The following is a 27,425-nucleotide window of genomic DNA, read 5'->3' on the forward strand; positions in this document are numbered from 1 at the left end:
CCCAGTGATTTGCATCCAGCCAGAATTTTTATTAGAAACAGACCAAAAAATCTTGACATTATGAGAAAAATCTGGACAATTAACATGTATGCAGGTGTAAAGCTTCTAATGGCTGCTGCTGTTTGCCAAGTGTAAGTGTGTGTGTGTGTGTGTGTGTGTGTGTGTGTGTGTGTGAGGGACAGTGTGTGTGAGTGCATGTATACTTACTAAACTTATATTTCGGATGTAAAATACTTCCTCTTACAACGGTTACATATACTACAGCTTGAAACATTAGCATGGAAATTATTTTGCATCAAAAATATTTAAAAATGTATATATGCAGTAATTAAAAAAATATACAAAATTTTAACAGTCCATTCTTTAAGCACACAATAATGCCGTCCCAGGTATGTGTTATTTATTGTGTTAATGAATAATGCCTGCCCAAAGGTGTAGAGGCCCTCTGCCTGTAGTGCTGGGCCTCAGAACACCCCTGGGCGGGTATTATTTACACAATCCAAAAAATGATGCAATAGGTGAAACAGTAAAGCCACAGAGGAGGATCAGGCAAGAAATTTTAATAATAATTTTAAAAACAGCATCCGCTTACAACACAAATCAGCACATGTAAACGTTCCAAGTTACTTGTATGTTACTTCATCAGATGTGGGCTCATTGTAAATCAGCAGACTTATAAATCAAACCCCTGCTGACATCATTTAATTAATTGACCAATAAAAAACATTAAACCCCCTTTCAAATGTTACAGGAAACATTCATTGAAAAAGTTCATTAAAAAATATATGTAAATCCCCAGTAAAGTGTTAAATATTTACATATGTATAAATTATACAAAATACTAAAACTCTAAAAAAAAAAAAAAACAATTTTTCAAAACTTATTCACATTTATTAAAAAATGACAGGTTCCTATTTGAATGAATTTTTTCATGAGTCTGACCATTTCTTATTTATTGCCTCCATCTACTGGACAGTGTGATGAATTGCACTTGAAGAATTTCATTTAAAAATAGCGTTTAAAAATGAACATTTGTTAGGTAGTGTAATAGTATAAACATATTACCCACATTTTAAATCAAAGGATTTTAAATTATTTATAATCAAATTAAAATACAATTGCAGAATATTGAATATAAAATATGTGTGCAGACAATATTATATAGAAAAATGAATGTATTGATTGCGACTATAGGGGCCGAGGGAGGAAATATAATTAAATTTTCTACAAAATCTCATAATTTAGCTGCTCTTAATTTAAGAACCAGGGCAATAGAAATATATTCATTCAAACCTGGCCATTCATTTGCCTGCAATGTTATTTGCCACCAAAGTTCTCTGTACTCGATCTTTTCCTCCCGTAGGCCACCTCGCCCATCAATATTTATTTTTTCAATTACATAGAAAAGGAAATTAGCCTTGGGACACTGTTGTTTATGTCTAAATAATGCATTTGTTTCTTTTCCATTCTGTATATCGTAATTATGTTCATATATCCTTCTCTTTAGTTTACGTTCTGTTTTCCCTATAGAGAACGCTTGGCATACTTGGCACGTAGCCAGATATACCACACCACTTGAATCACAATTACTAAACTCGTTACTTTTTAATACTATGTTTCTGTTTAATAAGGAGACACTGTCTCTGTTCATAATGTATGCACACTGTGCACACCTACCACACTTGTAAGTTCCATGCCTCTTTTTACTAAACCCCTTTCTTCCTTCATAATCGCATTCTAAAAGGTTTATCAGACAACTAGCATTTTTATACACCACTTTCAGCTGCTATTTAGGTATTATATCTAAGTCTGTAAGAGCTAAAAACCTACTCCATTCTCTTTCTAGGAAATCTCTAACACCTCTAGAACTGGCATTGTACTCCAGTACTAAAGCTTTGTCAAACTTTTGATCTTTTGTCTCCTTAGGTGCAGCTGTTGAAACACTATGAACCCCGAGGATGGGATAGAACTTTCCTTTTCTTCCTTCCATTACCTCTTTTTCGACCAATTGGAGTAATTTCTCCGGATAATTTCTGTTCATAAACATCCCCTTCAATAATTTTAATCTCTTTGTTGAAGTCTTCTCCATTAGAGGTCATCCTACTTGGTCTAATGTATTGCCCTTTTACTATATTTCTTTTGTAGTGTATGGGATGTGAACTATTGTAGTTTAGATAAGAATTACAATAAGTACTTTTCCTATAAACTTTAGAATTAAATCCTTCATTTTTCTTATAGACTTCAATATTCAAGTACTCTAATCTATCACTACTAAATTTATAAGTGAATTTTAAAAAACTCGTAGCATTGTTTAAATAATTCATAAAGGTCAAGGCTTCTTCTTCTGCTGCCAACCATAAAATGCATATGTCATTCAGGAATCTTTTATACATATTCCAACAGTGACTGTAAACCGAATCTATAACAAATTTCTCCTCCCAATGTGCTAAAACCAAGTATGCATAGGATGGTGCACATATTGCCCCCATTGCCACCCCTTTTATTTAATGAAAGAATTCTACTTTATAATAGATATAGTTACACTTTAAAACCATATCTAATAATTGTAAAATTAGTATACATTCATTGTGTGTCAGAGTATTATCTTTGTAAATAATGTCTTCCAAAAAGCTCAAACCCTCATCATGAGGAATACTGGAAAATAAATCCACAACATCTATAATATTTTCCTTGTAAAGTTCCTGTTTAAGGCTTCTTAAGAAGTCCCAGGAATCTCTTAAAATATTTTGTCTCTTTAACCAGAGAGCCTTGAGCTTTGTGTCAATGTATTTGGCAAGGAGCAAGGTTTTAGACCCCTCTGCAGAAACAATTGGTCTCAGTGGGGGGGGGGGGTCCTTACCATCTTTGTGTGTTTTGGGGATCCCAAAGATGGCTGGAATTCTGGCTTTATCAACTTTTAACTAATTTAGTGTTTTTTGGTCTGTCAACCCATCAACCAGTAGATCCTCCAAAACCAAATCTATTCTTCTGTATGATATATTAATCTCATTTTTGGAAACGCACGAATACTTATCAGTGTCCCTTAAAATTCCATTCATCTTGGCATCGTATTGAAATACATCCATTAAAACAATCCCCCACCCTTGTCAGGTTTCATCACCCTTAATTACTATTGTTTTTCAATTCAAGTAATACTTAGTTCTCACCTTCATTTAAATTACTTTTATATCTTACTTTGTTAAAAGTTTGCCTGATTTCATTCTCCACTAAAATCTCCAAATTCTTAATCTGGGGGTGGAGGGGTGGGTTGAATGTACTTTTCCTCTTAATGTTGGAGAAATCCGGTATTTTACCTTGTTCAAAAAACACCTGTAAATTAATTTTCCTCAAACAATTTCACGTCTAATAATGTTTTAGTTAAATCACTTTTTTAATAGGGATGTATTTAATTCCTTTTGACAAAAGCCTAAAATGATCTTTAACTAGAACTACATCACTAAAATTATAAATACTAAAGTTATCTCTTGTAAATTTAAACAGGTTATCAGAATCCTGTTTAATAAGGTCAACCTCTAAGTCGGGGTGGATGGCATGATTCTTAATTAATACCTCCACCTCCCCCTTCTCATTCCTCCCCGGAAATGTGCATACTGTTGGTACTGTTGTTGTTGCTCCCCCCTGTTCCTCAGTCTCTCAGATCTATGGAGGGGTGGGTATTCTGAATAATCATCCAAAACAGGAACATACTCTCCTCAAAATTAACAGCCCCATTGTCTATATTTCCCCTGTTCTCCCAAAATCTATGGCTGTATTTAGGTACAGGGTAACTAACATCATTCTTATAATCCTTCAAGTCTCTATCCATTTTCTTGATTTTTCTTTTAATAAGTTCACCACATTGCCTATCTATATCCTAATATTGTCATATTTTTCTTTTTCACTTGGAATAGTGAAAATCAAATCATCTTTGATACAATCATTAAGCATTTCAGTTTCTTTCAAAATATAATTTTTAACTCTATTGTTTTCCTTAATTATACTCTTCAAAACCTCAAGCCCACATCTGTTTCCATTTACACAATAACACACACCCAGGAGGGTATTATTGTGTGCTTAGAAAATGAGCAGCGTACATTCTCCAGCAGGCTGTTAATCTACAGGTAATGCCTGCTGCAAAACAAGTCCACCATTTTCATAGGTTAGCATTAGGCTAACTGTCCTTGTGGGCTATTTTAAGCCTAGGCAGTTACCCTATGTGTGAGAATCAAACCCTGTGCCTTGTGTCTTTAAGGTAAACACCTTATTTATTTATTTTACATTTGTTGACCAGGCTAGTCTAACTGGATACATGTCCATTTTCAGTAGAGGCCCGGGGAGATAAGCTCCAACATTAAGGTAATGTAGCAGGACTACAAAATAAAAATAAAAACTAAAAAAAATAAATTGTAAATAGTACATTATTACAAAGAATTAATGCAAGCTCCAATGTAAGGTAATATAACAGGATTGCAAATAAAAGTAAAATTGTGAACAGTAAATTATTACAGAGAATAAATGCAGTTCTTAGCTAAAGGGTGTCTATTAATGAACTAAGGTCGCTTCAATAGCAAGCAGATAAAAAATACAACAATAATGGTACAAGGAAAACAAAAAAACTTAAGATTAAAGAAGGATTGGGTTAGCAAAGAAGTAACAAGAGGTTAGCAAAGAAGTAACAAGATAGAGAAGGAAAATTTAGGCTGTCGAGTCAGTAGTGTTAAGTACAGTATATACGAGAGGAATAAGGATTAGCAATATCTGGCCAAGAAAAACAGTGGAGGGGGTGAAAGGTATCATCTGGTTGTTATGTTAGACAAGGTTTGCTTGAAATGTCGTAGGTAGCATAAGTATTAACAAAGACATAGAAGAATATCAGGAAGTGTGAAGTGTCAACGGTAGCATCGGAGTTAACATAGATGTAGAACAATATCAGTAGGTGGAGAGTGATTATAGAACAAAGAAGAGTAAATTTAATGAAGTTAGAAGGAAATATAAAAACTACATTATTGACTATGAATAAATAAGATGTGATTGTGCTCTAGTGGGTAGTAGAGGGGGGAAAGGAAATATGATTTCCTTTCCACCCTCTACTTAACCATTATGCCAACCTCCCACCCATGTTAAGCTACCGAGGAGCTAGGTTATTTTCAGTCCAAACAGCCAGCATTCTTTTATTCTCTCTAAGCAGCAGTTTTGCTGTTTAGTGAGCGTAAAATATACATAAAAAGAAAATTAAAAGTGTGTGACTGAGTGTATGCATGCATTTGAGTGACAACGAAATTGATGGAGCCGTTATTTTATACTTGCTAAGTAGCGGTTTTGCCATTTAGTGAGTGTAAAAACTAAATGAAACAGAAAAAAAAAGTGTGTGAGTTTCTGTCAGTCTGTGAGCATATGCATGCATGCATGAAACAAGGTGTGTGTGTGTGTGTGTGTGTGTGTGTGTGTGTGTGTGTGTGTGTGTGTGTGTGTGTGTGTGTGTGTGTGTATATATGTGTGTGAGTGAAAGCAATCGAGCACTGGCTGCAGCTGTTAAGAGGCTTGCTTACCTCTCGACTTCTTAGTTCAAGATGTCTGGATAAAGCCTGAAAATAAAGGAGGAACAAAGGCTCAAAAATAGGCACAGATTGTAAATGTTCTTATAAAATTACAAACTAGCTTAAATAACAGGATTTGTATTAACATAAATTTTCTGAAGAAAATAGTCTGAAAGTCAAATGTTTGTCATTATTTAGTCACTTCAGTCTGCAATAATTGGCTACAAATCACACAATTTAGGAATAAGGGACCAAAAAATAAAGTAAATATCTAATGATCTATTCTGGATGTAAAATGCTTCCTCCAACACCATTGGTGGTGCAGCGGTAGCGTTGTTGCCTCACAGCAAGAGGTTCTCCCATTCTATTCTCGGCTGGAGTGCGGGGAGTGCCTTCTGTGTGGAGTCTGCTTGTCCTCCCCGTGGTTGGGTGGACGTTCGAAAGACATGTGTAAATGGGCATGCCTTCGTTGAAGGTTGAATGTCGAGCTGGCACCTCGGCGTTCAGGAAAATCTACTGCCAATCATTAGCGGACCGGAGTTCCGCTGTGGTGACCCCTAACTGGGAAAAGCCGAAAGACAAACAACAACAGCAACTTTGAAACATTAGGCAGAGGAACTATTTCACATCAAAACTACATAAGAAAAATATAGTAATAGAAAAAAAGTAAGTAAAACACAGCAATTTTACAAACAGCCCATTCTCTAAGCACACAATGCCCTCAAGGGTGTGTTGTTGTGGAAATAACACCCTTCCAGGAGTGTAGAGACCCTCCGCCACCTTGGGCGGGTGTTATTTCCACAATGACACACACCCTTTTGTGCATTATTGCTTGCTTAGTGTTTATTGTTTGTTAAATGAGTAGGTACAGTGTAACCGAGTAAGTCATCACGAGTAAAACAAAAAAAATGAGTGTAGGCAGCTGCTTGAGAAATGAGTTGCTGTTAGCATATGCTTGTCTTGAAGTATTTTCTTGAAATACTTGTTTGACCAATCTGGTGTAGTTTTGAATCTAGCCAGTAAACATGTATTTCTTTTATCAATTTGCAGGTGGTGACGGTGGATTGGATGGGTTAGTGGGGCCAGGTGTTCAGCTGGGAAGCCCTGATAAGAGGAAACGCAAGACAAGTGTTCAGGTAATCATTCATTTCTAGTGCCTTCAAAGTTTTATTGATATAAAATGAATGCCTGTTGCATTTTCCTTTGCTTTTCAGCTAAATCACCCTTATCTAGAAATAGTCACTGCTACTACAAAGCTTTTTATGTAAATATTATGATAAACCTACCCAGAATTCTATATCTATGTGCGTTTTAGATGTTGTGTGTAGCTAAAGAATACTCTGTTGCAATTTAAAATTGCTAATTTTCAGTATATTTTGACAGTGTACTGATTTTTCTCATATATCTAGTTGCCATGATTTGTTGTAATTGATTTTTTTCAGTAACCAAAATAACTGGACTGCTGAAGAGCTCCACGTAGAACACATTAATAAAAGTTGGTGTTCTACGTGGAGCTCTTCAGCAGTCTAGTTATTTCAGTTACTTCATATACTTTACTGGGCGGGCTCTATTTGTGTGGTTCTTGATTTATTTCAGTGTTTCTGGTGCTTTTCTCCCAAGAACCCCACTGCAAATGAGTACTCTAGACCCAGTCAGACTTGCCCGGTAAACAAAATGTCAGTAAAAAAATTGCACAGCTGCTTTCTATGTTGTCTTCTTTTGTGTTGTGTACTGTAAGTATATCCTGCTGTGGTAACTTTTGTGCAGTAAATAAATCTGGGAATTTAGTACATTTCTTTTATAAAATTACTGTAATTTGTGTATGATGGAAATTTCTGATTGACAAACAGCAAGTGTTTTGTGTGAAACAACTGTTCCACCCATGTGTACATGTTTTACACCACAATACTGAGAAATTAGTTGATATGTAGAATATTTCGTGAGGCACTGCTGTTTAGAGAGTGAAGTAGCAGCTTCATAGCAGTTCATCTTTAGCAGTACTGGTGTTGGTGTGTTTCAGTTTCCCACACTTGTTTGAAAGTGAACAAGTTTAATCTTGTCCATTTCTGTTCTCTGCTTTGGAATTCCTCTCTGTATTTACATTAGGGAAATCAGTGCTGGTGCTGTTTCAAGTCATTCTAAACATGTAGACATTTTTCTTTGCAGTTGTGCAGCCATGAATTTATAAGGGTTGTCATGGTAGGGGGCTTATCTTCTGCAGAAAAAAACTCCCCTCCCTGTTTGTTCATCTTCTTGCAGCTTCAACTGGTTTGTGTCGCATGGTTGAAGCTTACTCCAGCTCATGTCCATTGTATCCTTACCCTGCAGTTAAGTTATAAATGTAGTGTCACCGAGTTTCACCCAAAACTCCCGGTTGTTGTTTGTACATATTGATGGAGAAAAGGCAGGTTTTATTATCTTCCTGGGAGTGTGGCAGTACAAAAGAAATGAGACGGCAGCAAAGGATGAACAAAACCCAGTAAAATGGAAAGATTAGAAAGTATGCATTTTGTATCTTTAATAACTGTAGCTTGGCTTGTGTGGAGGAAAGTAGTTGAAACACTGTAATATTTGTTTTTAAGTACCTCTAGGCTGCAACAAATAAACTATATTTACACATATTTTGCACGTGAGAAAACAAAGGAGTATAGTATTGCTTTAGGTAAGTTAGGTAAGGGGATACAGGAGCTTTAAGTTTTCAGGAGGAGGCTGCAGAGTTCAGAATCTTAAGTCTCTGTGCGAGACCAAGATACAGAGATGGTAGAGGAACCACATAGTTAAAGAGCATGGAGGGTAAATGATTTGCCTTCTAGATTTAACAAAATAACCAAAAGTATTGCTATAAAACCTGATAGTAGGTACTTGAGTCACTCTACATGAGTTTTTTATAGCAAGACTTAATATGAATGTTGTTTCTTTCAGCTTTTCCCAGTTAGGGGTCGCCACAGCGGAACTCCGGTCCGCTAATGATTGGTAGTTAATTTTTACGTGCCGAGTTACCAGCCCTGACACACCACCTTCAACGAAGGTACGCCATTCACGCATGTCTCCACACAGAAGACGCTCTAGCTGAGAATCGAACCGGACAGCGTCTTACTGTGAGGTGACAACGCTACCGCAGCACTACCACCGCGGGTAAGACTTAATATGAATATTCCCCTGCAAATGAGAAGAAAAAGGTTTTCATTACTACATTACATTTGACAGAGTGTTGAAAAATTTTAGACAGAGGAAGAAGCAAGACTTGAGAGACTTCTGATTCAGTCATTTGGGCACCTTAGCTGTATTAGATACAGCATCTTTATTGGTATGGAATGTGCCCATTAGGCTTTAGATACTGTACGTAATATGGCTGAATGAGTAGTGTCCTTAAGGCAGCTAGTCCAGTTGGCAGCACTTTAACTCTGAGAACTGGCAGTCTTGTATGGCAAACACTGAACTGGAAGTTTTATTAGCCAATTTTGAATTTTCAAAACCCATAGTTCTCTTCTAAAAATACTGCACTGTTAAAGCTGGTGTTTTGTTAAAGTAATGATATAAAAAATCCTAAAATACTTATGAATATACATATGACAAGCTTCTCTGACTCCTGAGAAAGTCTTCTCATAGGTAAGATAGACATTGTCTTAAGATCTGTGGGTGAAGATATTAATGATGTTCATCGTGTTACCCTGCTGCAGTCATCACACTTGGGTTATCCTGTCGTGAGGCGGTCCCGCAGTCGGCCTGAATTCCAAAGTCTTGGTCCGGTGTCTGTTGCTGTCGCTTCTTCCCTGACATCAGTGCGCCAGGGGTATATAAGAGGCATCAGATGCCATTTTCTCCAGTCTTTGTTGCCGTGCGGTGCCCGAAGCAGAAGCAGTTCGCAAGTGCCGGTCGGCCGACACCTGAGATTTTCGAATCGAATTTCAGTCCGAAGTCTTCAAAGCTAAGTACCCAGTTGGGGAACCTTTTCTTGCCTCAGTCCGATGTCAGAAGAAGTTAACAATTGCATTTCTTGTGGGAAGCAAATACCTCATAAGGACTTTCATTCTTATTGTATACCTTGCCTAGGCCCAGACCACAACGTCACTGGTTGTCTGTTTTGTGCTAGGTTCAATAAGCGAACTATAAAGCGACGCTTTGATTTCGCACAACACTACTTCGGTAGGAAATGTAATTACACTATGCCGTCGGAGCAAACTACTACCGGCGTGCATAAAAAATGCAAAGATAAAGACAGGCAGCCTAGATCCAAGCCAGACTCCGAGGCCTCGGCTGGGCTGGTCGCCAGTTCTCCGGTTTTCATTGAGGCACCTACGCAGCCCCTGACGACCGCAGAATTGGAACCCCAGACCACTTTGGATTCTCAAGCAGAGAGTTCTAGGCCGACGCAGCCATTTTCTTTAGGCCCTACAGACAACATTGCAGAAGGAGAAGCCGGTGCTGTGGAAACACCTTCGGTTACAGAAGGTGTCTTCAGACCAACTACTCTCACCATAAAATCTTATGCTAAGCTTAAGACTCCTCTAAAACCAAAAAAGACTGCACATCAGTCTCCAGTTCAAGGCCCCATGCCTAAGAAACAGATGCTTAAAATGGCTGAAGATTTGATTTCTTTAATCAGGGGTTCCCAACCCCCCCCCCCAGACAAAAGGCCTAGACAAGAGGAGGATTATGCCTCCTCTGATCAAGTGTCCATTTCCTCAGGCTCCTCTGAGGAACAGGATTACTCCTTTCCCCCTTATGAAGATTTTGATGCTGAAGATTCCATTACCTCAGCTTCTCCCCCTGAAGACTATTCTTTTGGGGAAACCTTACATACCATGAGGGAACATTTCCACTGGGAAGGTCAGGACTACTCCGACTCAAAGAAAAGGCTCCGAGAGTTTCTTTTACTCCCCCAGCACAGACCACTTGCTATCCCTCCAGTTTTAGACATTGTGGATGATGATTACTTAGAATCTAGTCTAAATCCAGATTCTCTGCCTCCTGCTCCAGCCAAACCAGATAGATATTATAGAGTGCCTGACTCACACAAATTCCTTTACAAAAGCCCTGTTGTTGACCCAGAGACCATCTCTCAGGGTCCCAAAGGGGCTAAGGCTTCTATGGCTAAAACTCCTGTACCCTCTGAAAGGGACTCCAGAGCACTAGATAGGTGGGGGAAGAAAGTTTACACCTCAGCTATTCTAGCTATGAGAGCACTAAATTGTCAATTTCACATGCTGAAATACCAGCAATTCCTAATGTCTCAAATAAAACAAAAGATGAGCACGCACCCTCAACAGTCTGAATTCAAAGAAATGCAGGATCTGATGCATGCAGCTGAACAGGTGGGCAAACATACTTTACAATGTGGATTTGATTCCTTGGAAGTTTCCTGTAGAGCAGCTGTTACTGGGTCTGTTATACGTAGGCATGCTTGGTTAAAGGAACAAACTCTGCCTGATCATGTTAAAGCAAGGTTACTAGATGCATCCTTACAGCAGGATGTCTTATTTGGGGTTAAAGCAGAAGAGGTTTTAAAGAAAATGGAGGATAAGGCAAAATCTATGCAGACGGTCAAAGATTTCTTACAGGTACAACCCCCACGTTTCAGCAGAAATTGGCCAGCAAAAAATTGGTCCTTTCCAGCTTCTGACAGACCACAGAGGGGTAAATACAGACGCCCAAGGGGCAGAGGACAAGCACAAATCCCTTACAAACCTCGCCAATGGGGCACTGCAACACAGAAGGGAGGAGAAGACAGGTCCCAAACTACTAGAAGACAAACACAATGACTTAAACCTCTAACTGCCAAGCAAAAATCTCTTGGCAGCTCCCTTGGGAGGAAAATTAGCATTTTTTATAGACAACTGGCGCATCGTCACAAAGGACAAATGGGTCCTAGACATTATCTCACAAGGATACAGATTCCATTTCCACACCTTGCTAAGGATAAAAGGAATGCCAAACTTGCCACAAAATCAATGGGCAGAGGCACAAAAACAAATTACAGCTCTCATGGACATGAGAGCCATCAACTGGTACCTACATAGGAGCAAGGCCAAGGATTTTACTCAATGCTCTTTCTAGTCCCCAGAAAGGACCATGCTTGGAGACCCATTCTGGACCTTTCAGTTCTAAACACCTTCTTGCAAGTACCCAAATTCAAGATGCTAACACTACAGCAGCTTCTTCCCATATTGGGCAAGAAAGCTTGGCTAGTAACGTTGGACCTCAAGGAAGCATACCTGCATGTCCTTATCAGACAAAATTGCAGAAGATACCTCTGTTTCATTGCAGGTTCAACCCATTACCAATTCTCTGCACTGCCCTTTGGCTTATCTACTGCACCCAGGGTCTTCACAAAATGCCTGGCACCAGTAATTGCATACTGCAGACAAAGAGGAATTCAAATATACCCATACCTGGACGACTGCCTCATCCAAGCAGAAAGCAAGGACATTCTCTTACAACATCTGGCTTTTGTAAAACACCTTCTAAGTTGCCTAGGGTACACAGTAAACAAAAAGAAATCAAAACTAGTGCCCTCACAAAATATGACATTCCTGGGTGCCAGCTTGAATACAACGGCCCAGATGGCTTATCTGACGCCAGACAAACAACTACAACTAACTCAATACTTCAAAATAACGGCAACAAAGACCCAACTCACTGCAAGAAAAATTCTGCAGGCCTTGGGCTTCATGGCATTTTGCATACTACTAATACCATTTGCAAAACTGCATATGAGGAAATTACAATGGTACCTGAAAAGCGTATGGACTCAACACAGCCACAGCTTGCTAACAATGATACCTCTCATTCCCTGCCTTCAACAGGAGTTTCTATGGTGGTCACAGGCATGTCACCTCAACAAGGGTCAGCCTTTCACCTTACCCCCAGCCAGGCAAACTATGACAACAGATGCATCGGACTATGCCTGGGGGGCACACATGGCAGGACGGTGCGTTCAAGGCATATGGACTGCAGATCAAAGGAATCTGCACATCAATCAAAAAGAAATGCTAGCTGTACAGAATGCTCTGACAGCCTTCAAGGACCTCTTACATCCAGGACAGCTTATAATAAGGACAGACAACACCACAGTAATGTGGTACATAAACAAACAAGGGGGTACACACTCCTACCCTCTATGCAGGCAAGCAATGACCTTGTGGACTACAGCACTGGCTTACCAAGTTCAATTACAAGCTCAATTCCTGCCAGGGAAAAAGAACACATTGGTAGACGACCTAAGCAGAAACATCATGGATCCCCACGAGTGGAAACTGGATCCACAAGTATTTGCAATGATAACTCAAAAATGGGGGCGCCCAGACATAGACCTGTTTGCCAACCCCCAAAACTATCAGCTTTCAAAATTTTGCACAAGAACATTTCACCATCAAGCTTGGAAAGTGGACGCACTCTCATTCAGTTGGAAAATGCTGACAATATATGCCTTTCCTCCATTGCCCCTTCTCACAAAGGTGCTGCTGAAAGTCAGGATGGAGAGACCTCGAATGATACTCATTGCCCCGGACTGGCCACGCCAGCACTGGTACCCTCTACTAAGGAACATGGCCCAGGGCCCACCATGGATTTTACCACAAATTCCTCATCTACTCACACAGCAAGGCAGTCAGATTCTACACAGCCAGCTCAAAACCTTAAATTTGGCTGCATGGCAAATCACCTAAGCAACCAGCCAGCCCCTCTTTCACAAGCTGTTATGGATGTCATTCTGGAGGCCAGGAGACCCAGCACCAGGAAAGCCTACTCAGACAAATGGAAAAGATTTTGCGCCTGGAACCAAGTCAAATTACCCTTCAGCCGGACATGCCTCAGATTCTACAATATTTAACTGAGATGTTACACAAAGGACTTTCTAGTTCATCTATTAAAATCCACGCCTCAGCTATTTCAGCTCACTACAACACGGATCCTCCCTTATTTTCACATCCACTTCTAAGGCAGTATCTCAGAGGGGCAAAAAACATTAGGCCTCCCAGGAGAGTGCCAACACCAACTTGGGACCTAAATTTTGTTATGGAAAAACTTACGCTGCCACCTTTTGAGCCAGCTTTCTCAGCTGACTTAAAGTTTATATCATGGAAGACTGCCCTGCTGCTAGCAATTACTTCAGCCAGAAGAGTCTCAGAGCTACAGGCACTAATGGCAGTAGAGCCTTTCCTCATTTTTCATCAAGACAGAGTTTCTCTACGAACTAACCCCTCCTTTATGCCAAAGGTGGTATCCAGTGTGGCTCTAAATCAAACCATCCACTTACCCACCTTCTTTCCAAATCCACAGAACAAAGGAGAAAGACTCCTGCATTCCTTGGATATTCACAGGCAACTACTTTATTACTTGGATAAAACTAAGGCTTTCAGAAAATCTGACCAACTTTTTGTATCCTATGCTACAGCATCACAAGGAAAGGCGATCTCAAAACAGACCATTTCCAAATGGATAGGACATTGCATACGTTTTTGCTACACCCATCATGGAAAACCAGTTCCTGCTAGTATAAGACCCCACTCCACCAGGGCAGCAGCTACATCTACAGCCTTCCTCAGGGGGGTGCCAACCAAGGATATTCTGGAAGCTGCAACTTGGAGTTCAGTACACACCTTCACCAAACACTATCACTTACCACTTTACTCTAAGACTAGAGCTGGCTTCGCCACTGCAGTTTTGCAGGGCCTTCTAGCCTCCTCTAACCTTGTTTGACTCCACCTCCCATTCTTAGCTTTGGGGATTCTACCCAAGTCTGATGACTGCAGCAGGGTAATACGATGAACATAGTACAGTTTTGTACCTACCATAAATGTAGATGTTCGAGTGTATACCCTGCTGCAGTCCAGGTTACCCTCCCTCCATCCCCTCTGACCTAACTAAAACCTTTCTATACCTTAAAATCTGATACAACCTTTGTGGTGTATTTGCTTATAGCTGGAGGGATGTTTTGTTTGTGCTAAGCTTTTATTATTGGTACTATCTACTGACCATCTTTTGGGGGGGGCACCTGACATCTGGGGCAAGAAAAACTGAAGAAAATGGCGTTGGATGCCTCTTATATATACCCCTGGTGCACTGACGTCGGGGAAGAAGCGACAGCAACCAACGCCGGACCAAGACTTTGGAATTCAGGCCGACTGCGGGACCGCCTGACGACAGGATAACCCAAGTGTGATGACTGCAGCAGGGTATGCACTCGAACATCTACATTTATGGTAGGTACAAAACTGTACTTTTTCAGTTCTGCTGAACACAAAGAACTCTTTGTGCACCTAGATAAATGCTTTGACCTGGTAGTACCTACCAGATCCAAACAAAATGGGAAATGTAAAAGTACACAAACCTGATAGTCCACATGTGTAAATAAAAATACGTTTAACTCTTTAGCAAAACAAAAAAACTTCACATCACGGTTAACATTAAAAGCTATTGAAGGACCAAAAATGCACCATCAGGGATAGGAAGGCGTCACATGAAAGAAAAGTAGCATCAGTAGCTAAAAGACTATTAGAAGTGCTCTAATTACATTAGGAAACTTGGGGTTTTCACCTAACGTTGTTAAGAGCTTATCCAAACTGGCACTTCCTACTCAGATCCAGTAGAGAAAGCATACCTACTAGCAAGTTTCACCCCCAAAACAAGCATACAAAGCCCACAGAATCTCAAACTCCACATCCTAACCAAAGAACACGTGGTAAAGATAGTCTTCAGAGAGAAAAATACATCATCCTTGGGGGCCCAGTAATACACCTGGTTGTCTGATAAACCATGCCAGACATGCCTAGTGAACCCAGTCTTACAGCTTTTCACCCTGAGCTTAGCAACTGTTTATTTTTGTGCCAGAAGTGTAGCTCATAGCTGTTGTGATGCCTCTCCACAAACACAGACCCACCCCTGAATCCAGATACTACAGATCCATAGCCTGATAATCCATGGTAGGTATCATAAGGGATCCAAGTTAATTATATCATCACAGGGGGTCTAAGGGTAGATCATGCTGTCCATACAGCATACATTGATCTGGCTAAGACTTCTGACATTATACAACCAGCTAACATAATAGACAAGCTGCATGGACTGTAAATTTACCCCTATGTAGTTAGATGGATAGCAAATTGGTTAAGGGATAAAAACCATGTAGTGACGGTGGCAGGTACATAGTCAGGAAATATGACTGTGATCAGTGATATTCCTCAGTGCTCCGTGCTAGGATGCTGATGGTTCACCATCTACTTGGCAGATCTCAAGTTACATATGGGGTCTCTGCCTAACCAAGTTTATGGAAGACAGCAGACATGGTATCCTCAAGTCCCCTTTTCTGTCAGCTAGGACTTTCTCATGTTAAAGAACTGTACACAAAAAAGTTGTTAAAAAATGCAAGTCCTTCATCCATCTTATAGTATAGACAACATCCAGCTGCAAAATGGAGAGGTGCGAGACCTTGAAACATAGGTAGATAATTCCCTTGCCTTTGACCATCACATTCTAGCAGTGGTTAGGAAGTCCTTTTACCTGGTGCATCTGATTTACAAAAGATGTTTCATCTAGATCAAAGAAAGTTCTTACCTCAGTATATTCCGCATTGGTCAGACCCATTTTGGGATGTGTCTTATCAGGTTTATAAAGCAACTGGTTAAAAAAAAAAAAAAAGATTCCTAACTAAAAACATCACAATCTTAAAAGCCAAGCATTATCAGGAGAGGCCAGAAACACTGTTCCTTTATTCAGTGTCCTATAGACTCCTTAGGGCGAACTGTGGCTTTACCTTTTACTCCATTAGGGATCCAGTATTCCAAGATTCAATGCATCAAACGTCACTAATACTAGAACGGGTGGAGGTGGGAGCTAAGAAAGGAAAGCTGGGTGTGGGAGAGAGCGGAGTAGGTATATCAGATGTATGGACCCAGGATGATGCAGCCACTTAGCCACTCTTCATAGCCTATCCAGCCTGATAAGTAGCTACATTGACATATTGGTGAATGGACATTAGTGCAGAGAAAAAGTTCTGGTCCCCTTCATGACAACGCTACTTCTGATAGCTCACCTTAGGAATGAGTGAAACCCAGAGAAAAGCCAGAGCTCTCAACATGGCAAATTAAATTGACCAATTCAGTATGCTGGAAGGAAGGCTTGATGGTCAGGAGTACAAGACTACAAAAAAATGGCAACTTCTGTTTTTTTTCATATTTTGCACTAAATGCTGTATCTGTAATCTGTATATTAGAAAAATGTAGATATCTGACTTGACTTACCAAAATTACTTCTCCGTATGAGGATGCTGATATGGTATGGGCAATGCTGTGTTATGTCCCATGATAAGGTATAAGGCTGCATACTTCAGTTTCGGCTAGTGGTCTACATAAAGTTATTAATACAATGTATCATCATTTGATTAACCCATATATCATTCATCGACTGCCAAACTGTTTGCAGGCCTGACAACAGAGGGTGAGAATTAATTCATATAACTCTAGCTGGGCCCATTTGTATATGGGAGTTCTGCAGGGCTGGATGTTAGGACATATTTTATTCAGTATTGTTTTTTTCTTTGATGCCAACATCCACTTCAGCTTAGTCAGCAAAATATGCTAATAACATTAAATTTGGGTCTCTTGTAACTACTTCTGATGACATTGTTAAATCTAACATCTATGTAAGCACTTTAATAAGGATAAATGTGGAGCCTTTTATTTGTGGGAGCATACTATTGGTCCAACTCTAAGACTAGGGTCTGCTGATTTTATAGTTAGGACTGAGAATAAAGATCTCGGGATTACTTTGTGTAATAACTTTAAATTTACAACACAAGCTGAAATTATAAAAAAATCTTTAAAAAAACATTTCTCTCCAAGCCTCCGCTGAAAATTGGGTTTGTTCCAAGTCGGACTTTCACAGTTAATAAATGTTAAACAAATAAATTAATCTATAAAATTAATAGGGTTATTTTTTAAGAACTTTGTTTCGAATTATGCTGATTTTATTTTCCGACGCATTACTGAATGTAATAACTCCTTGTTTTGTAAATACTATAGGGGTGATCTACTTATTCTTAAGGGTGTTCAGCAAAAGTATACAAAACATTTAGAAGATTAAAAACCTTACTTATGACTCTTGATTAGGGCAACTTGGATTATATGGTCAACTATAGATATCTACGTGGCAAATTATGCCTGGCATAAAAGGCATTAACAAATGAGGAACTTGTTACTTATTGTAGACTTGCTAGATTCAAGACATCCAACTAGAGGTGGGAGTTTTACATAAGTGCAGGACTGCAATGAAATCCAATATTTTGACCAATTCAGCGGTTTGTAATGGGAATAAAACACCTTTGCATATACGTCAAAGTTGGATTCTGCAAATATTAAAAAAAAAAAATCTTGATATTTAGATGGGTTCTAATGTTTATTTACTTAACCTAGAGTCTGCATTTTAATTTGGCCCTGGCCCTAACACAGTTATTTCATGACCTTTGAACATTATGGAGATTAAGCAATAAGCTCTTTACAAAAGAGAAGAACCAAAGCAGTAGCAAATTAAGTATAATGTGTGGCGCAGTGGTTAGCGTTGTCGCCTCATTGCAAGAGGATCTCCAGTTCGATTCTCAGCTGGGGTGCCTTTTGTGCAGAGTCTCCTCCCTGCATTCATGTGGGTTTTCTCTGGGTGCTCCTGTTTCCTGCCACATTCCAAAGACATGCATCTGGAGCGTTTCTCACTGGGCCTCCTCCGAAAATAGGCTCTGTCCAAGTTGGACTTTCCCGGTAAACAAATAAGTAAATAAAGAAAATAATATAAGTAAAAGTTATTACAAACTTGAATTGTTGTTAAACTGCATGTACTTTTAAGTCCAACAAAATAAAATGAAGCACTGGAGACATTGTTATTAATGAGACAAATGGTAAATCATTGTCACTAATAAAAGTTCCTCCATTAGTTTTAAAGAATTTAACGTAGTCCAAAGGAAACCATATTCCTCAAGTCTGACAACTATTTGACAAATACATCTTGCAAAACAAAATTCCACGTGAGTGCACTGCAGTCGGAGTACAAAACATTAGGCAACAGTTGAAAATGAATCAAACTTTACTGAACCTTGATGTTGAAACACTACCTTTGTAATTAGTACAGGTTTCAGTGAACTTGTATGCAAGACTAAACACAACTGATTACCAATAAAAGGTAATGGCAAACAGAATTTGAAAGGATCCTCTGCTTCCTGGTTAAAAGATTATTGTGGCTGCTTATTTGAACTGTTTCTTTCTGAAATTTGCTGTAGCATAGACTAGATTCAGGCATGCTGAATCTAGCTTTGTTTATATAACTTGAGCACTAATCCAGGCCATCTTTTTTTGGAGAAGGTTCCCCTGCACCCTAGTGGCAAGAGTGTGCAGTTAGAACTTGTCTGATTGAAGACTGCTGGAACAGGGCTCAGTTTTGAGTTTTTTTACTGGTTAATTGGGTAATTTGTTTAAATCAGTTTGCTCATTTTCTATTGTTATATAAAAAAATTGCACTTTATTCATCTGCTTTTAATGTATTTGTGTTTCTTCCTACTTTATTACATTTATTACTGCTTGTTAGTAGCCTGATTAAATTGTAACCGTTATTCTAAGCCTTTGGTTATAGCACTTGGGCTTCAGACCAGTTGTTTTACATTAAGAAGGTCTGTACTGTTGTGGCAGGACAGGTAGCTTGCATCCTTCTAAGTCGGGAATTGCTGATTGAAGGCTTAGTGTCTGTTATTCTAAGAGTGTATTAGTTCTGATTTAAACACTTGGGCTTCGGGCCAGTTATATTACATTAAGAAGGTGTGGTCTGCCCTCTTGTGGGAGGAGAGGGTAGATTCTGCCCTTTTGAGCTGGGAGTTTCTAGTTAAAGGTTTATTGTGCCTGCTTATTTCAACTGTTTCTTTCTAAAACTGGTACGCCTTGTTTGCTGTAGCATAGACTAAATTCAGACCTGCTGAATCTAGCTTTGTTTGTATAATTTGAGCACTAATTCATATCATCTTATTTTGGAGAAGGTTCCCCTGAACCCTAGTGGCAGGAGTGTGCAGTTAGAACTTGTCCGATTGAAGACTGCTAGAACGGGGCTCAGCTTTTAGCTTTTTTATTGGTTAATTTGTTTAAATCACTTTGCTCATTTGCTACTGTTATATAAAAAAAAAATACACTTTATGCATCGCCGCTTAGCTAGGGTTAAACTATTCCTAGTGCCATAAAGTCTGCTCTTTAAATTTTCCCTTAGAACTAGCCAGTTTTTTAGTTTTAGCACTCAAATCTGTTTCTTTGAGCTCATTACTTGTTCAGAACTCGTAAGCACTAAATAAGCTACAAATTACTAAAGCACTCAACTTTCCTCACTTGTCTAGAGGAAAACAATTTTTAGTACTTAATAAATAAGCACCTATCTAGGCATGTCTAAGGGTCAACTCCCGGGGCTTTCTCCTGTCTACTTGAATCTGGGCATCTTGGGACAATGCAGCAATTGCCTCATTTACACAGACAACACTCTCCTCCTACCACCCAACACTACAACCTGTGAGAGATGCACTTATATAGCCAAACTGGAAGCAAAGCTCTCTTCACCCAAGACTGGACTAGACAGTCAAGAGGAGAAGGTAAACACTTGCACCACACCACACTCATCACATAGTCCCTCAAACCATACACCACCAAAACACACACATAGCAACACAAAACACACACCTACATTCAAGGAGGCTCTCAATAAATTCTGCTCAAGCAACAGAGACCTCCAAAGCAGAAACGCATGCAACCTCCATCCCCCAACTCAACCCAAATAACACATAGCCCACAAACTCAGTGTGCCACTCAACTACAGCCCATAAGGCATAACAACGTACCCAACACTCTAGTCATAGGTGACTCTATAGTCAGGCACACTGATGTTCCACTCACCAGGCTAAACAAGGAGAAAGTTACTGTCAGCTGCCTGTCTGGTGCCAGGATCCACCACAATGCATGCACTCTGGTCACTCCACAAGTACAAATATGACTCTGTCATTGTCCATGTTAGTGTGAATGACCTGAGACATACCTCCCTGTACTACATGAAAAGAGACATGGAGGAGCTCTCCGATCTTGTAGCCCAGGCAGGTATGACCCTAGTCCTGAGTAGCATCCTGCCATCACCCAGAATGATACAAGGACAAAATGATTGACTTCAACAATTGGCTAAGATTCTTGTGTCATTCTAAGGGGATCCAGTATCTGTCTGCCTGGGATGACATGAACTACAGACCACGATGCTTCGCCAGAGATGGTCTGCACCTGTCGCCCTTGGGATTCCGGATACTGGATAAGGCTCTTGCCACCCCTATAGTGCCTTTTTTAAGCAAGGTTCAAATGACAAATTCACCACCGTAACCGGTACAAGCAAGCAAAATCTGAGGGTAATGCTACCAATGCTAGAAGTCTAAACCTCAAAATGCATTCACTCGAGGCACTCCTTAAAATGGAGAACATGGACATCTGTGCAGTAACAGAGACCTGGTTGAAGGCTGCAGAGAACACCCCTGCATTACCAGGCCATAATTCATAACACACCTTTTGGCCACCTAACCTGGACCGAAACACTAAAGGTGGAGGCGTGTCCGTATTCATTAAGGATATGCACACCTCCAGGCTAGTTGCTCAGCATAATGCATCCGAGATTATCCAAGTGCAACTAACTCTGGGCAAGACCGCAATCCAAATTGTAACTTGCTAAAGATCCCCCACCATGCCCCAGGATTCCCACTCCTCATGTCTTGACACACTGGAAAATATTAGGGTACAACCCAACACCCTAATAATGGGTGATTTCAACTACCCCACCATTAACTGGGAAAACTACTTATGTACCAATTATTTTGCTCAACGTTTTCTGGAATTCATAAATTCCAACACCTTGGATCAACTTATCCACAATCCCACCAGGGGCAGCAATATCCTAGACCTGGTCATTACCAACATGGGCGACCGGTGTTCCACACCTGAGGTCAATTCCTCGATGGTCAGATCCAACCACAAGCTAATCAGCCTAGTCATCCACATCCCGCCCCCACCCCCCCATTAGGGAAACCACCGTAAAAAAATTCTCCAAAGCCAACTTCGCACTTCTTAAGACAGAAGTGGCTAACTTCACAACACCGATACAGACGGATAATAGAAGTACGACTGCTGAATCCTACAGAAATGCACTTTATAAGCATTTACACGAGTGCATGGATCGTGCTATTCCTAACAGAACCAAGATGCTATCCTCCAAAAAAAAAAAAAAGAAAGCCAATCTGGTGATCCCCTACCATAAACAAACTCTACAAGAGAAAAAAAGAAACTGTTGCAAAAAAGAGTAAAATCCCATGACTGGAAGAAATCCCTGGTCAGCCTCGGTAAGAAGCTGAGATCTCTCATAAAATCCTCCAAAGCTAGTTATGAAAACAAAATCACCTCTGATTCTAAAGACAACCACAAAGCATTCTATAGCTATGTCAAGAATCTCAATGGCAACACTCTGATCTGCTCAGAGTTACAGCAGAATGGCACTAAATATACAGAACCAACTGATATTGCCAACATCCTGGCAGATAGGTTCACTGCTAACTTTACCCCCCCCCCTCACCCCCTAAAGGGCCCATCTCTATACCAGAAGAATGCCAAGTTCCTGTAATCACGGCTGCACAGGTAAAAAAAAAACACTCTCTCCAAAGCCAAGAACACAGCATCCATGGGACCTGACAACATCCCTGGCTACATGAACTACAAAATGAACTGGCACCCTACCTAAGCACCATGTTCAGTCATAGCCTCACCTCAGGCTTTGTGCCCACTGAATGGCGCACAGTGACTGTTATCCCACTCCACAAAGGGGGAGCCACCACGGATCCTGGGAACTACTGCCCCATTAGCCTAATGAGCCTGGTCTGCAAGGCCATGGAACATATCATCATGGAACTTATAAACCAAGTCATTGGTAATCTCCAAACTGCTCGACCGGAGCACCAGAAAATAATTTTCTTGGGTGGCAAAAGCCAGGGTACCTTTTTGGCTAGGCTTGTATAGGCCCTGGGGCCGATAGCCTAGTACCTGCCTATGAACCACAGTCTCCAGTATTAGCACATTTTTTTGATAAATCTACTATAATCAGTGAACTAAAAGCCCTACATGGTTCCACTATCTTCAGTGGACTAAAAGCCCTACATGGTTCCAAGAAAGTCAGATAAAGTACAAGTCAAATGGCTCAGTTCAACACACCCAGAGAAATTAAGAATAAACATTCTCTGTAGTTCTCCATCTCTCCAAAAGAAAAATAGATAAGCATCGCAGTGCAGCAGACGCACAAAAGTAAAAAAGTAGCAGCTCTTTCTATCTCCAAATCACCATCCTAATCAGTGGATTGAGGAAACGACAACCACCTACACACAAATGTCTACACTGGGGAATGAGGAAACATCACCTGTTTACAGTGGTGCTGGTTAACCATGAAATCCACAGAAAATCCCACAAATCAGACTCAAAGTATAAGCAACAAAATAACAATGATGAGAACAAAAGTGTCCATAGGCAGCCAAGCCATCTGCTCCCATCTTTGAACTTGCAAAGGATCTTCAGAATTCAGAAAATTACGCCGAGTTTCAAAACAATTGTCCAACCTGATTTTGTATTCATGTTGCATTTGCACACAAAATGGACCCCATTAGAGTTTCTTGAGGGAGGAGGAGTCGCAGTGCATTTACATTATGTTGTTTTATCATGAAATTAAGGTAAAATGTAAGCACAAGTGGAAAATGTATAAATATTTAACAGAATATTGTTTTTTGTCTACACTGTGCTGCCCAAAAGCTGCAGTATGTTGCTTCTCATCCCTTCCAGTCCCATGACATCCCTTGTTCAATTTTTAGAACAGTCTTGTTTGGGCTATTCAGAGTGCCTGTTTTTTTGTTAATTTCTGATGCTGCAAATGGGGGAAGTACAGTCGAGTGAAATGCTCATTAACAGTAGATGTTCAAGAGAGATTTTGTCATTTAAATATAACATAACTTGTAGTTACGTCCTTCTCAGTCCTGTCATCAGTACAGTTTTCCTGGCAGTGTTAAGTGTAGGTCTTCAGGAGACTGTTTCTTCAGTTATCTATACCTCCTTGCTTGGATGTTTGGGATATTCTTCTAGCACTTTCATAATTATGGGTATCAGGCTGGGTTTTCGTGTTTTCAGCCCTGTGTTTCTCCAGTATTGTCAAAATAATCCACTTTTGCTGTACTGACGAGATCACAAAAAGTCCAAAACATGGCATGTTTATAGCTAGTGAGTTTTGATTTTACTGGACTGAATGTAACCATAAAGAGTGTTTGTGCAAAATAATTACTCACTGTACACAAGCTGAAGGGGAATAACTGTTTTCCAGTTATCAGGGAATGCTGAGAAGCAGGCATAAGATTTAAAATGTTGTATCCAACCATTTTCAGAGTATTCTTTCCTGGAGAGTCAAAATTATTTGATGCAGAACATGCTAAGGAGGAAATACAAAAGTTTGTTCAACAAAAAGTGAACTGTGAAACAGAAGAAGATTCTACTCCTTGTTCTTCTGGTAATAAAACCCATAGAAAGACTGTGCCAGTGAAAAGAAACCTTTTCCAGTACTTCAAAGGAAAATGTTTCAGAGACAGAACACAGCACAATGCTGTCTAAAAGAACCGGGAGTACACTATAAATGAAACAGAGGCTGGATTTCTGATGTGGAGATCAACCAAAAGAAAACCAGCAACTCAAAAATTGACAAATAAATGTGGAATTATAAAGCATTAATTATATTTATGAAACATAACAGAACAATAAAATCTGGAAATATTGGACGACTTTGACAGACTTGCAGGGGACTCCAAAGCATATACCTTACTTCATGTCATTAATGTTTGGAAGAACATTTATGGGGGAAGACTTAACTGTAAGTAAAACAAAATTTTGTTCTTAATAGTAGTATCCTTTATAATGCATGACATAACCTGCATGTTATAAAATAAAGCTCTCTCAGTTATTTTCAAGTGCAATAGAAATACTAGAGTAAACAGGTGCTCCTGTTTTTCCCCTCCTTTTTATTTCTCCATGTTCACTTTTAAGAAATGTAGGTACTGCAGTGTAAAAAAACAAAAGTCTGTTCAAAACAACAGGATACAAGAAAAAATGATGTGCTTTTCCTTACTCTTGCATAGGGGAGTGACTGGAGTAAGTCCCTTGCCTTGCTGTAGTTACAAGTTTTAATGGGAAGCAAATAAAGTTCACTAAATATAATAGTAGAGGCAGTTGTGTATCTGGTTCTCGTGTCTGTATGGGGGCAATCTAATAAGAGACAATAAAAACAGAGTATTTCTTTCAATGGCTAGGCTATGTTTTCTGAAAGCATTCAGATGTTTTCTAATGTGGGAGAGGAATAAATTTAAGACAAAAACAGATGGCACTTAGTAGATGCACAGGCATTACCATGCACTACACTGCATTAACCTTCCTTATAGGTTAATCCAAGTTTGTGAGTGTAGCTGTCAGTCTGGGACAGTCCCTCCTATTAGGAGGGTTAAACTTCAATATTTGAACATGTACATAGTTTTGAGTGTTGGTATTAAGTAAATAGGATTTAGGGGTGTTCTGGAGGCATTTTGTTTGAGGGTTTTCACTAAAACCAAAAAGTTTGACAAGATGTGACATATGTTCAAATGGATAGTACAAGATACAAGTGTATAAAAGGTCAACCCTTCAAAAATTTGTGTATGCATGTAACACAAAAGCTGAAACCAGACATAAAAAAAACTGTTAGACATAACAGGTAGGAATAACAACTTCCTAACATAACAACAATACTTTCTATATTATCTTTAAATGTAACTGGTCTCACAGATGTATACAAAAAAGACAGAGTAGTGAAGTATTTTAAGAAATGTAGAGTGCAGATAGTTATGCTACAGGAGACGCATTTATAAAGAACTGAGCATGTGAATTTGATAAGGAAAGGTTTTCAGGAAGGTTATTCAGCAGAATACCTGGGGCGAAGAAAAAGGGGAGTACTTTTACTGTAAGAGGAGCTCCAACAGTGATAAGAGAAAAAAGATAATAGTAGATATGTAGTTTTAAGGTGCTACTGGCAAGGGAGGATGACTACACTGGCATCTATTTGTATTCAACCTACAAATGCTAAGTGGAGTTTAAGAAAATTCTGGGAGAAGTAATCCACTGTCAGTAGGGAATATTACTAATAGGCAGGGATTGGAATTTGATTTGCAACAGTGAGGATGTATCGGGGGGGGGTAGAATGGAAAATACAACAAAAGAGGTTAGAGTTTTGAAGACATTTATGAAAATATTTTGCATGGAAGATGTGAATTCATTAGTAGGAGTTTGGAGTGAATTTACATAGTCCCCAAAGTACAAAAACTGGACTAGGCTAGACAGAATGTGTATTTAATTGAAAGTTTTGATGTGTATCCAATAACTATTTCAGATCACACTACAGTAATAATTAAAATAAAAATGCAGAATAATGAAATAAAAATGAGACTGGAGCTTTACCACTTATGTATTAAAAAGAGAGGCAATTAAGGAATGGGTAGTGGAAATTATTTAGGAATTATTAGGGAAGATAGAAATTTCTTCTGAAAATATAGCTAGGGTATGGGATAGAATTAAGGTGGAGTTTAAAAATAGGGTGGAAATAAGAAATAGAGATGTGGTAAAAAAAAGTAACAAGAATTATTTTGAAGGACTGACAAAGGTTAAAATATTGCAGAATAGGAGGAATCTCGCAGAACAAGAACAGGAGTAATTGCAGAATGCTAAACAGAAAATACAGGATTACCTCGATAATATGCATAAGTTTAGAAAGACAACTGTTAAGCAACTGTTTTTTGATAACTCCAGAGCACAAAAACATTTAGCACTACACCTCAGGCAACAGAAAGTAGAAAGGTTGTTGCCAAGCTTAGGGAGCTTATAACAAGGAAGATAACTAGAGGTCCTGTAGAGGTACTGGAAATATTTCGGAAATTCTATGAAAGTCTGTATAAAGCAAAGAAATATGGAAATCAAGAAAAGGTACAAATGGAAATGTTTATGGAAGAATTAAATATGCCAAGATTAGAGGTAGATGAGGCTCAATTACTAACAGGATAAGAGGAGATGAGAGAAAAATGGTGAGGTATAACCAATCCACAGGAAAGTACACAGGAATAGAAATTGCTGTGGAAGTTTGGAAGCTAAAAGAAAAAAAAACAGAAAGATCTGGAAGGTTTTGTTTAAGAATATTTTAAAAGGAGGAGAAGCACCAACACCCTGGAACGAAAGTGGTGGTGGCTGTAATAAACTAAAGATGGTAAAGACCCATAAGATCCAGCTTCATATAGGCCCATTTCAATTCTAAACCATGATTATAAAGTGTTTATGTCTATAATAGATAAAAGAATGGCAAAGGTGATGCCACCATTGATAGACTTGAATCAGTGTCAAACATTAATAGAACAGTGATGATCCAAAGGGAAGCAGAAGGTAAGAAGTACCGCTGTTGTTGGTGGGTCTTGATGCAGAGAAGGCATTCAACAGAGTAAGCTGGGATTTTATGAGCATGGCAATGGAAGCATTTGCATTCCCTGATAAAATTTAAAGTTGATTAGGAGGATATATGAGGGATCAGAGGTTCAAATTAAAGCAGGTGAGTTCTTCTCTGATATGTTCAGTTTGAGCAGAGGAACCAGGCAGTGGTGCCCTCTTTCCCCCTTTGTGTTATATTTAGAACTACTGACAATGAAATTAAGGGACTCAGAAATTCAAGAATGTAGTTGGCATGGTAGTCTAGAAAAGCTGGCTTTATTTGAAGATGATGATATTTTATACCTGATAAAACTAGTAAAGGACA

At 39.3% G+C, this 27,425-nt stretch overlaps 1 protein-coding gene across 1 annotated transcript in view; it reads left to right on the forward strand.

The window, feature by feature from the left end:
- Positions 1 to 27,425, forward strand: part of PYGO1 (pygopus family PHD finger 1) — a 612,656-nt gene that overhangs the window by 545,990 nt on the left and 39,241 nt on the right. The window contains exon 2 of the mRNA XM_044075204.1: positions 6,588 to 6,673. Coding sequence (XP_043931139.1) covers positions 6,588 to 6,673 — 86 coding nt within the window. The remainder of the gene's footprint in view (positions 1 to 6,587; positions 6,674 to 27,425) is intronic.

This window comes from Protopterus annectens, chromosome 6.part0, assembly GCF_019279795.1.
Source record: "Protopterus annectens isolate FY-2018-M chromosome 6.part0, PAN1.0, whole genome shotgun sequence".
In the NCBI taxonomy this organism is placed as follows: Eukaryota; Metazoa; Chordata; order Ceratodontiformes; family Protopteridae; genus Protopterus; species Protopterus annectens.